This window comes from Impatiens glandulifera, chromosome 9, assembly GCF_907164915.1.
Source record: "Impatiens glandulifera chromosome 9, dImpGla2.1, whole genome shotgun sequence".
Lineage (NCBI taxonomy): Eukaryota > Viridiplantae > Streptophyta > Magnoliopsida > Ericales > Balsaminaceae > Impatiens > Impatiens glandulifera.
Window position 1 is genome coordinate 30,692,835 of NC_061870.1, and position 12,019 is coordinate 30,704,853.

The following is a 12,019-nucleotide window of genomic DNA, read 5'->3' on the forward strand; positions in this document are numbered from 1 at the left end:
TTAATCTTACTCATTTGAGTTATTTAAAATTGTTCGAGAGAAATTATACCTATTACGGCGAGTTATACAAAAGGATTTGTCTGTGATACAAATGGGACATCGCCTTATACATAATGGACCCTTAGTGTCCCTTTTGTATAACAGTGAAGGGACCTCGCCGTGCGAGTCGCGATTTGAGACACGCTCTCCCTTCCTGAACTATTAATTAGGTACACAATCACTTTCATTTCTAATATTTTTATATTTACATTTATTATCCTCATCAATGCATATCATATGGTTTAGTCTTGTTGTCCATATAATTTAGTTAGCTAGTATTAGGTAAAAGATTTTTTTATTAAATAAATTTGTACTGTTAATTTGTATTAATAAAAGTTTGATATTTTTTTTTGTAGAGTTATAATGCATTAAATTATTGACAAACCAAAAAAGAAGAAGAGGTAATGAACAAGCTAAACTCACATAAATCTTATGTAATTTTGCATCAAATCATGAAAATATAGAGTAAGGCCAACTTTCTTAACCCGAGACTAATCTTATGCAGGTTTATGGTACTAAATCTTGATATAAAAAACAAGGATATAATAAATAAATTATATCTTTTAATATATATAATTTTGATCAAATAAAATAAGATTAACACAAAATAAAATTAAATATTTTATTATGATAACATATCTAGAAAAATATGGTAACAATATTTTAGAGACTCTTAAAATTTTTTGGATAAAATATTAGTATTAAGTATTAACCTAGTTTGAGCTATTTAAATGTGCAATCAAATATTTTAGGAATTTAAGTTTTTGCGGTGAGAGAATCGTTTTCTTGTAAATTGTGTGTGAACTTTAATTGTGAGAGAGTTCATTTTAATAATAATGTGACAATCTTGATAAAAAGCTTGAGTCTCTTGTGTTTTAAAAATGAATGTATACATGTTTTGATCAAACTACTGTAAATCATATGTTTGTGTAAATCATATGTTTGTGTTCTTTTATTATTTTCTTTGGTTTTTTCTTTATTATTTGTTGGTGTTGTTTCTGTACAAGAGGATGCTTCATCTCCTAGTATCCAACAATTGAGATATTAGGAGATTAAGTGTCTCTTAATATAAAAACAATATCAAATAATTGCATAAATAAAAAATATTAGGAGAAAGTTTCTCCTAATGTAAAAACTAGATTCTAGATTCGAATAAAGGAGACTTGCACCCACTCTCAAAAACAAAAAACTTAAAACTTTTACTATCAAAATTACAGTTAGATCTCACAGCCACACACGTAACTCACTTTCTCAAGTTAAAGACTTCACTCTCTCAAATATTTGATTGCGTTTTTAAATAAAATCCAACTAAGTAAATACCAATATCTTCTTCAAAACTTTTCAAGAGTATTCAAAATATTTTTATTATATTTTTTTAGTTGTATTACTATAATAAAATATTTAATTTCTTTTTATGTTTATTTTTTTTATATCAAGATTATATACTCAAAAATATAATTTTTTTATTTAATATACTATATTTTTTTTTATCAAGACGGTGTAGTCGCTACATAGTAATAATGGATTATGAAAATCCATTTTAGCTATTCTCAATCCTTCCTATGGATATTGAATTTCTTTCCAGAATTAGAGTTCGGCTGCAGGTGCCCCTTTCTTTTTGGGGATTCAGTTCCTTTCTTCACCCCTTCTCTCACATAAGGGTGCTGCGGGCGGAACAGAAAGACCTAATTTTGCGTATTGCTGTCACCCGCGGTCCCGAGAGAGACTAGAATAGAAGAGTCCATCGATTCAAGGATTTGGACTTCCAGCAAATGAAGAAAAAAAACATACGTAAATCTATTCTCAACTATTAGTAGTTGAGAATTGGAATGTAATTAGTTTATCTTATCAATGAACATCACATTTTTTTTTTTTTTGGTAATTGATCGAGTTATTTTTGTCTCTAAAAGGTCTCTTTCTCGGAATCAATACCATATAGATGATAAAAGAAATAATATTGTTAGTTAGTTGATGTTCCAAATAAAGTGCTTAGCTCGATCAACCAAACATTGTCCACACATTACTCCATTTGGCCTTAAAAAATAACCTCACCCATTCACCAATCCAAACTCTCGACTCCTTACAAGTATCTTTGTTCGATGCAGGGGGGACAATCCTTCTATGGAGGTTTGATATTCCCCTAGATTGGGTAGGTTTTCAAGTCAACTAAAAGATTTTGACAGCGTATTAATAGTAACTAAATGTCAAACTAAAAGGATGGTCCCAAGAAAAAAAAATTATTCTCAACTACTTCTGTATCCATATCTCGATATTTGCATTGGGTAGGGTAGAAAAGTGAATGGGGATCCAAAGCAAGGTCTTGGACAAATGAATAAATGGGTGGTGGCTCGATGATAACAATATAAGTATTAATATTTTATCAACCCATACCACAAGATTAGACCAGACCAAACCAAACCATAGAAAAACTCTGTTCTCACATGGCTGATTCAACAAGATAGTAGACACAAGACTCAAGAGAGATTGCATCAGATATATATATAGAGAGAATCATGATTTCCTTTTGACATTTTTAATTAATTAACTTGGGTAACAGTAAAGAACAATTATTAAGTACTAAGAATCTCTGTCTGTTTGTCTTGTACTGGTAATGTGACTTGAACAGAGTACATACAATAAGGCTAAATTGGATGTAGCCAAATTGGAAGTCCTTGAACAGGTCTGGGAAGAGGATCAATCACTACTCTTTCATTTGGTATAACTTTTTCCCATTTGAACTTATTCACCAAATTATGCATGAATACTAACATCACAATCCTAGCAAACTCGTTTCCAGGGCACATCCTCGGCCCTCCCCCGAATGGCACAAACGTGTATGGCCTCGGACCTTTTCCCTCGAATCTACTCGGATCAAACTTCTCTGGATCCGGAAAATACTCTGGATTCTTGTGTGTCGAATGCGATATCATATGCACCTGCGCTCAACCCTCAATATTCACATTTCAATTACTAATTAATTAAGCTAGCTAGATGATTGAATTAGTGTTATGTATACATACCTTCCATCCTTTTGGAATAAAATAGCCTCCATAAGTGAAATCAACAATGGCCTCCCTAAAAGTCCCTAATGAAGGTGGCCTCATTCTTAGCACTTCACTCACCACATTACATGAATACTTCATCTTCTTTATGTCATCCCAATTCAGAAATTCTTCACCATTCTCTTCCTTCCACTTTGCTATACCTCTTTGCTCTGTTTTATAACTCAAAACATTCATTAGTTATTCACACATGCATCATGCATGCATGGATCCATTCAGCCAAGTTATTTACCTTTGAAGACCTCATCATACACATGGGGAAGCTCTGCCAAATACATGGCGATGAAGGTGAGTGCCACGTTGAGAGTGTGAGTCCCCGCATGCAACAATCCCAACATCGTACTCGCAACGTCAGACTCCGTCAAGAAATCCTCGTAATCCCCGTTTCCATCCATCATGCACCACAACAAATCTCTCTTGTCCCATAACTTGTCCTGTTTTCTCTTCTTTATCATTTCTTCAATGTCTTTTCTCATACACCTTGAAGCCTTTATGGCGCGGTTGAATGCTGTTCCTGGCAAGTTAATAGCCATGGAGACGATCCCGGCAGCTAGATCCCCAAACGGTTTCATTAACTCTTCAACTCTCTCCCCATCTTCGATGCTTAGGAAAAGCCGGCAAGCTAGCGTGAACGTGTATTTTGACACGGCAGGGGCCACTTTTACTTGATCTCGACTACTCCAATCCGTCTCCAAATGCTTTTTCATGACTTGATCCATTACGGGGACGTAGTTTTGAAGGGCATCCGCTTTAAGAAAAGGATGGAGAATCTTGCGAACTCTCGGGGAATCTTCCTTCATGAACTCGAGATTGGACTTGGGAAAAATCTTGTCAATTGACTTGGGCCACCACGGTTGGACCAATTTGCTCTCGTTGGATATCAAAAACTTGTTCCCTTCAGCCCCACATAGGATTGCCATAGGTTCTCCCAATAGAGATGTTTTGAAGATCGATTTCGAGTGCTTTACTCTCCTCTCGGATACAAATTTTTCGGGCACACAATGCCATAGTTTGAAAAAATAGTCCAAACTTTCGCCAACTACGGGCCAACCGTTACTTCCCGGGGGCAGCGAGGTCTCGTGTCGAATATTATAACAATCCCGGGAGGCTTTTGACCTTGTTCTTCGGATTGATGAGATGTAGAGAAGAAAAAATGAAAAGAAGAGAATAGAGAAGAGGATGAGGATTTCCATCATGTAGGCAAAATGAATCTAATGTTGATTATTGAAGCCAAAATACTTATAATATGATGGACTTTAGTCAAGTAGGTCTTTAATTTTAAAAAAATGATTGAAATAAAGAAGTAGAAGAAAGTGTTTGTATTATAGAATAAAAAATATTCCAGATCTCAATAAAAATTTGATAGATTAATTAAGTTTTCATCATAAATAATTAAGGAATAGATTCACATGGAGAGCGTTTTTAGTTGTCAGATTATAATTAATAGATTAAGATTTGTGATGGGGTCCAAGTTCATACTTTTAATTTAATTTTTAGTGATAATAATAATTGGGATAGATTTATTATTATAATAATATAAATTAAAGATGAGGTTAATAACTAAAGGTTGAAAGAGTAGATGAGATGTCATAATCACAACGTGCATGTTCTTTATTTTTTTTCCGGATCAAATGGATTGGATTTGGACCACCTTTAATAAAATTGTAAGCTATTTTTTTTATTGTTATTTTATTTTTGTTTTTGTGTTTTTTTGTATGGCATGTTGGATGATTAAACAACTCTCATATTTTTTTTTTAATTATTATACATAGATCATTTTAAATAAAATTATTGTTTAGCTAATCTTATGTTTAAGGATATCTTTGTATATAGACCAATTATATTTAAAATCATTGCCATCTTTATTAAGTGACACATGGATAGCATATTAATATAAGTGAAGAATATATTATCATTAATCTTATTTAGTAATGATGATTATATACATGCTGGAAAATTTTAGATGTTACGGATCATCATTCCATACATTCATTCTCTTGTTATATAGTGTGATTATTGTACGAAAATATATATGGTCCCATTTGTAGTGTCCACATGCATATCATTAATTAATGTTTCATCTTCTTTTAATTTTTATATATCACAAAATGGGAAGTTTACTTTACTTTTGATATCCATTTATATTCCCAGGGAAAAAATAAAATTGTTATTCAAATAAAATATTTTAAAAAGTTAGTTTGTGACAAAAACTAAATACCCTGATTCAATTTTCTTATGTTTTCCCGGAGTACCTATTAGGTGAAGCTTTCACATGGCAGAGACAATTTATAATATTATTAGCAATTTATTTTTAATGAAAAGCAGAAATTCATTAATATATATACTATAATACATTAATTAATTGTCACATGTAAAAAGACAAACAAATTAGTTATCAATTCTCTAGACTTTAGAAACAACTGCACGCTAATTGAATTTGAACCAAATACGTTTTAAATTGATTAATATATATGGCCCAATTACGAACCTGAGCCGTTTTGACCATATGAGGCTCGAATTTTGATTAGCCATACGAGGCTCGAATTATCAAATTTTTGGCAATTTGAGGCTTTTTACTAAACGTCCGTTTGCTCCGTTTATTTTATTTGACATGACATTTTTTTTTCAGATTTTTTTTTGGACAGTTGGCATTTTTTAAAAATGATACAGGTGTAAAAAAATAAATTTACACGCACCCCTCTTTTCATCTCCTCGACTAACCATGTTGAATCATTTCTTTTATGAATTTGAAGATTGATTATGAGATAGAAATGTAAGAAATGAGATAAAAACTTTGTCATCAAGCAGAAGGTTGCAGCAGCGACTCAGAACAAGCAAATTGCTCCGATTCCATTTAAGCTCCGTTTCCATATGTTCCTCCAAATCCAATATCGCTATCATCGTCTTTTGCCTTGTCGTGATAATCGTCGGTGACTTCTACACCGTTGTTCTTATCATTTTTCATTTAAAACTAGAAGAATCCATATCAATCTATGGTTACGGAGACCAACTTCTATATAGTCTATTTTCATTTCAAAAAATTAATTTCCCTCGTTATCTTCTTGAAGGAAATTTGAGAAATTATATCATCATGTTCGAATTCAAACTTTGGAGCTTCCACCTTCTGATCAAAGACGATCTCTCTCGTTAAATAAGAAGAAGACAACTCGATTTGAACTAGGAGATGAATTACCTATTTTGGCGGTCCGGTAACCTTCCTCGCATCGGAAAACTTGTGCGATTTCGGAGACGGACAAGATTAAGCAAGTCACTACACAAATGGGAAATTTGATCAAATGACCCTCAAAAGAGGGTCGTCTTAAAAAATAACCTTACAAAATTCAATTTTAATTTTTAACCTTTTTAAAAAAAAATTGACACTTTTCCCCTCTCTTCCCGGCCGTCTTTCAGCCGCGACAGTTGCTCCCAAGCCGGACGATCGCTAAGCCCCCTAACGTGGGAAAGTTTCCTCGGCACCTGCCCCAAGCCCCAGCCGTTTACTTTTACCCAGCCGGACGATTGCCAAGCCAGGGCGACGCTGAGCGACGTTGTGCTTCCTCACAGGTTCTTTCACATTCTATTTTTCCTTTCTCGTTCTAATCATTCAGTTTTTCTTTTACATGCTGAACAAACCTGAATGCAAGATTATTTTTAGGGTTTTAGTTTAGGGTTTAGCGTGGGGCGTGGGAGTTGAGCGTGGGGGTTGAGCGTGAGGCGTGGGGGTTGAAACTGAATTAACATGTAAAAGAGAAACTGAATGATTAAAACGAGAAATGAAGAATAGAATGTGAAAGAACTTGTGAGGAAGCACAACGTCGCTCAGCGTCGCCCTGGCTTGGCGATAATCCGGCTGGGTAAAAGTAAATGGCTGGGGATTGGGGCAGGTGCCGAAGAAACTTTCCCACGTTAAGGGCTTGGCGATCGTCCGACTTGGGGGGATTCCCGGCTTGGGAGCAACCGTTGCGACTAGAAGACGGCCGGGAAGAGAGGGGGAAAGAAACGGGAAGAAATGGGGGAAAAGGAAAGGAAGAGGAAGAAGAAAAAAAAGTTAATAAAGGTAAAAGTGTCAAATTTTTTAAAAAATGTTAAAAATAAAAACTGAATTTTGTAAAGTTATTTTTGAGGAGGGTCATTTAATCAAATTTCCCACAAAGATGAAGAGGTTACACTAGGAGAGAAGATAAAGAGAGAGGGTGCTTCTAAATTATTTTCTTTCTTACACATATTTTTTTTAAAATAATAACTGTAGCCTAAATTAAAAAAGAAAATGAAATGTTAAATAAAATTAACGGAATAGACAGACGTTAGTTAAAAAGCCCCAAATGACCATAAGTTATATAGTTGGAGTCCCAAATAGCTCAAATCAATGTTTGAGCCCCATATGATAAAAACGCTCAAAGTTCGAACACCAAATAGTAATTGGGCCTAATATATATATAGAGAGAGAAATGATAAACTCAACGAAAAAATCAGCGAAACAAGTCCACAAATCCGACGTGGCCTGTCAAGTTATTCCCACGTCCCGAAAGCGCTCATTTTGGGTCTCGAAACGTTCATTTCAAGTCCCGAAAACGCTCATTACGGGATCTGAAAAGACCATTTCGGGACATTTTAAAACCGTTTCGGGACCAGAAATAAGGGTTTCAGGACATTTTAAAAATTTTCTTTATCCTACCCACATGTCATGCCACGTTGATTTGTGAACTTAATTTCGCTAATTTTTTCGTTGAATTTATCATTTTTCACATATATATATATATATATATATATATATATAAATAAATGATATATTTTAAAATACTATCTCACCTAAATCAATATTTCAATAACTTATCTAAAAAAACAAATTTTAAATTCAGTATGAATATGGTAGTCAACTCTAAGGTGAGAGCCTTCGGGTCTAGAGTAGCTCATTCTTCTTAGTAATTCATTTATTAAAAATAGTAAAATATTTTATTAAATTTATTATAATTGTAAACATAAAAGATTATAGTAGAGTGATTTAAAATAAAAATATATAATTTTTATTTAGTTATGGGTTTCAATTTTACCAAAATACTTTTATCAATTTTTTAAACTAGATGTAGGATAAAAAAAAAAAATATATTGATTTTTTTTTACCGGGTTGGAACAATAAAAACTCGATGCCGACTCGGTTAGTTATTCTACGCAGATTATTAGATTATCAAAACATTTATCAGTAATATTTTTATTAGTAATATTTATATATATATTTATTATTATTATTAAAAATAATAATATGTTGAAATAATAACATTTAAAAAAAAATCTCAAATTAAAATGGTGATATTTAAACCCATATAACAAAATAGAAACTTGGAGGGCCTATTCTATTTCATTAAACTAGCGGGCCGACACTCATCACTTTCAATTGTAGATTTTTGCGAGTTAACTCGATAGTTCACTGCGATTTCCTTCTCAAACCGAGTTTCTTTAACTCACAAATCGACATCCTCTCGCTCACTCGCTCGCTCGCTGTCGGCTATCAACCCTCTTGCCTCTCTCCCAAATCTTACCGGCGGCAAAACTGTGCCGGAACTCCGAGACAGGTTAGCATCGTCACTGATGCTTCAGATTTTAATTTCTAATCATTCATGCTAAGGGTTGTGAAGATCAATCTTACATACCGATTATTTTGATCTGTATTAGGCTCACGAATCATGCTTCTATCATTCAAATTCAGTTGAGATTAATGTTTATATATGTTTACTTCAAATGCTGCTGAAAGTCTTGTCATGTTTTCCATCCACATTGTATCACCATTGTCGCCTTTGGGATAAAGGTTCTATTAGATATGTCCATTCTCTTGAACGGGTTAGACCAAAGAGAAGAATTCGTTCAAACCCACCTACCAGATTCGCTAAAAAAGAAATTGAAATTCCCAAGATGTATATGAGGCAGACAATTAAGAAAATCTCCAACATCCTCAGATATTCTGATTGGGCTTCTGCTAAAGATGAGCTACAAAATCTACCCATAAAATGGGATTCATTCACTATCAATCAAGTCCTCAAGTCCCATCCTCCCATGGAGAAAGCCTGGTTGTTTTTCAACTGGGCGTCTCGTCTCTCGCGATTTAAGCACGACCAGTTCACCTACACCACCATGTTGGATATTTTTGGGGAGGCCGGGAGGATTTCTTCAATGAAGTTTGTGTTTCAACAGATGCAAGAGGGATGCATTAAGATTGATGCAGTTACTTATACATCACTTCTGCATTGGCTATCCAACATCGGCGATATTGATGGGTCGGTTGCAATGTGGGAGGAGATGAGATCTAAGGGTTGCAAACCGACTGTTGTTTCTTATACGGCTTATATGAAGGTGTTATTTGATCATAACAGAGTGAAGGATGCTGTTGCTATCTATAAGGAAATGCTTCAATCTGGTCTAACTCCAACCTGTCACACCTACACAGTCTTGATGGAACATCTCGCTGAATCAGGTAAAACAGTAATTCTTTGCCTTTGGTTTTGCATGATTTTCTGTTGTTTAATCATCAACCCCAATTGTAGGAAACTTCAAGGATGTCATACAAATGTTTAACGGAATGCAACAAGCTGGAGTTTATCCTGACAAAGCTGCGTGCAATATTTTAGTTGAAAAATGTAGCAAAGCTGGGGAAACCAGGGCCATGAACCTGATTCTTCTGTACATGAAAGAGAATTCTCTTGTTCTTCGATATCCTGTTTTTGTCAAAGCACATGAAACACTGATCAACACGAGAGAGAGTGATACTCTCCTCAGACAAGTCAATCCTCACATTAAAGCTGCTGATTATAGAAATGTAGAAGAAGAAAATGAGTATGTTTCTTCTGCAGATACTGCAGATGCAAATTCAATGATAGATATAGTTCTGATATTGGATTTCCTGAAGAGGAAGAATTTAATTGCTGTCGATTGCTTACTTTCTGGTCTGAATACCAAGAATATTAAGGTAGATTCATGGATTCTGACATCTGTCATTGAGGTTAACGGCAAAAATGACAGAAAAAGTGGCGCTTTATTGGCGTTGGATTATAGTACGAAAGTGGGCTTGAAAATGGAGAGGTTTGCTTATGTTTGCTTGATAGGAATTCTTATAAGATCAAATTATTTGGTGAAGGTTGTAGACATTGTTAATGAAATGGTTAAATGTGGATTTTCGCTTGGCACATATTTAGCTACATTGTTGATTTATAGGCTTGGTGTTAACAAGGAATTTGCGAATTCTGAAAAGTTATTCTGTTTACTGCCCGATATTGAGAAGAACACAGCTACATACACTGCCCTGATTGCTGCGTATTTTGCCTCTGGAAAAGTGGTTGAAGGGCTTGACGTGTTTAGGACCATGGGGGAGAAAGGAATTCCTGTTGCTGCAGGAACTTACAGTGTTCTGTCGAAAGGTCTTGAAAAATATGGAAAGATAACTGAAGCAGAACTATACTGGAAGGAGAAGAAGAAGAGGAACCTTAGAACTGATCATCTCTCTCAAGTTGCTGCTTCTACGGAAGAGGAAACGGTTTGCAACTGTCTTTTTGCTGGATATGTGTCATCGTATGGATGATATCGGTAAAAACCTTTCTCAAGTTGAGTTTATTTTTCGAATTAGTGACTGACTACAGATGTGTAATACTTTGTTAGTGAATCAAAATTATGGACTTGTGCCCATGAATTATATAAAAATTTATTGGCTAAAATGATATTGTTTAGTATACATTTTTCACAAATTTGGGTCTTTATTAATACAATTTTGAGGTCCTAACAGTTTAAATATATGCTAAACAGAAAGATCAAGTATCCTTCTTTACATCTTGGGGAGGCTCGTCTGTCTCACTGTCACTCTCCACCGCCATGAATGTCCGCTTTGTCTTTCTAAGATGCATCTTCACGAAGAAATTCATGAACAGCAGCAGAATCAGCCCATTCAGCACCGAATTGAAGACCCACGCCCCAATTCCATTGCATCCGCCGCTCAGTAGATGGAACATGAGAACTCCAACGTGACAGAGGATGTTGCAGCTCAAAAGCCCAATCTGACAGCTGATAACGAAAGGAAAGCAAGCGCCGCGCAGCCCAATTGCCGTCCAGAACCGGTAGCCGTAAACGACTGAGTATACTGATGTGGTGAGAAGGATCGCCAGGACCTGAAACGATTGTGAAAACTCAAGCCAGAGGAATGACATTGAGATGAGAATGGAATTATTAAGGAGCTGGAAAAGAGAAAGATTCCGCCGCCGGAGGATGGTGAAGTAAGTACGAAATGTATGGAGGAATCGGGAGATGTAGAATGCGTATGACCAGAAGAAGACCCGGCCTGAGGGTCTGGTGCCTAAGGGGAAACAGAGGAGCCACTGAAAAGGGGTTGTTTTTGATCGCCACCAGAACCAGCGGGTATCGCGGATCTCGGCCGCAGATGAGAGGAGTAGGCCGGCGAAGATGGTTGCGGAGATAAGGGCCATGGCTAGGCTATGGACGGCGGGGATTGGACCTAGAGGTACTGGGCGGCCGCGGCGGAGTAGGATAGAGAGGGAGAGATGAAGAAAGATGGAGATAAGAATGTAAAGGGCGATCGATGCGAAGAGGAAGGACCATGTGGATCCCCAAGAATGGGCGTGACCCCATCGGAAGTTAACAATCCGGGGATGCTCCGACAAGTAATAGGTGAGCTTCTGGGGCAAATTCATGATCTTGAATTGGTGGGTTTTGAGAGCTGTGCCCAAGTTTGTATATGGGTTTCGTCTTCTCCGATAAGAGATGGAAAATCTTGAATCTTTCAGAGTGATCGTCGGAGGAAATTTATGGATGCCGGTTTGAGCAGGTCAGCTGTTTCAAACTTGTAACAGAAGATCTGAACCTTCCTTTTATTTAGTGACTTATTTCTGTCATTTAATAAACATGTTAGATTAATTAATTAA

The 12,019-nt window shown here is 35.6% G+C and overlaps 3 protein-coding genes across 3 annotated transcripts; 1 reads left to right on the forward strand and 2 right to left on the reverse strand.

Annotated features, from left to right (window-relative positions):
* Positions 1 to 2,552: 2,552 nt before the first annotated feature.
* On the reverse strand, positions 2,553 to 4,284 carry LOC124916488 (dammarenediol 12-hydroxylase-like). The gene is made up of 3 exons (XM_047457210.1): positions 3,334 to 4,284; positions 3,060 to 3,253; positions 2,553 to 2,975 (listed from the first exon to the last, which is right to left on the reverse strand). The coding sequence occupies exons 1-3, from the start codon at positions 4,019 to 4,021 to the stop codon at positions 2,682 to 2,684; spliced, it is 1,176 nt and encodes a 391-aa protein (XP_047313166.1). The 5' UTR covers positions 4,022 to 4,284; the 3' UTR covers positions 2,553 to 2,681.
* A 4,189-nt stretch (positions 4,285 to 8,473) lies between these two features.
* On the forward strand, positions 8,474 to 10,801 carry LOC124914058 (pentatricopeptide repeat-containing protein At2g01390). Its single transcript, XM_047454530.1, has 3 exons — positions 8,474 to 8,671; positions 8,772 to 9,567; positions 9,638 to 10,801. The coding sequence occupies exons 2-3, from the start codon at positions 8,838 to 8,840 to the stop codon at positions 10,666 to 10,668; spliced, it is 1,761 nt and encodes a 586-aa protein (XP_047310486.1). The 5' UTR covers positions 8,474 to 8,671; positions 8,772 to 8,837; the 3' UTR covers positions 10,669 to 10,801.
* Positions 10,764 to 11,930, reverse strand: LOC124914059 (elongation of fatty acids protein 3-like). The gene has a single exon (XM_047454531.1). It carries the CDS (start codon positions 11,786 to 11,788, stop codon positions 10,895 to 10,897), a length of 894 nt encoding a protein of 297 aa, XP_047310487.1. The 5' UTR covers positions 11,789 to 11,930; the 3' UTR covers positions 10,764 to 10,894.
* Positions 11,931 to 12,019: the final 89 nt, after the last annotated feature.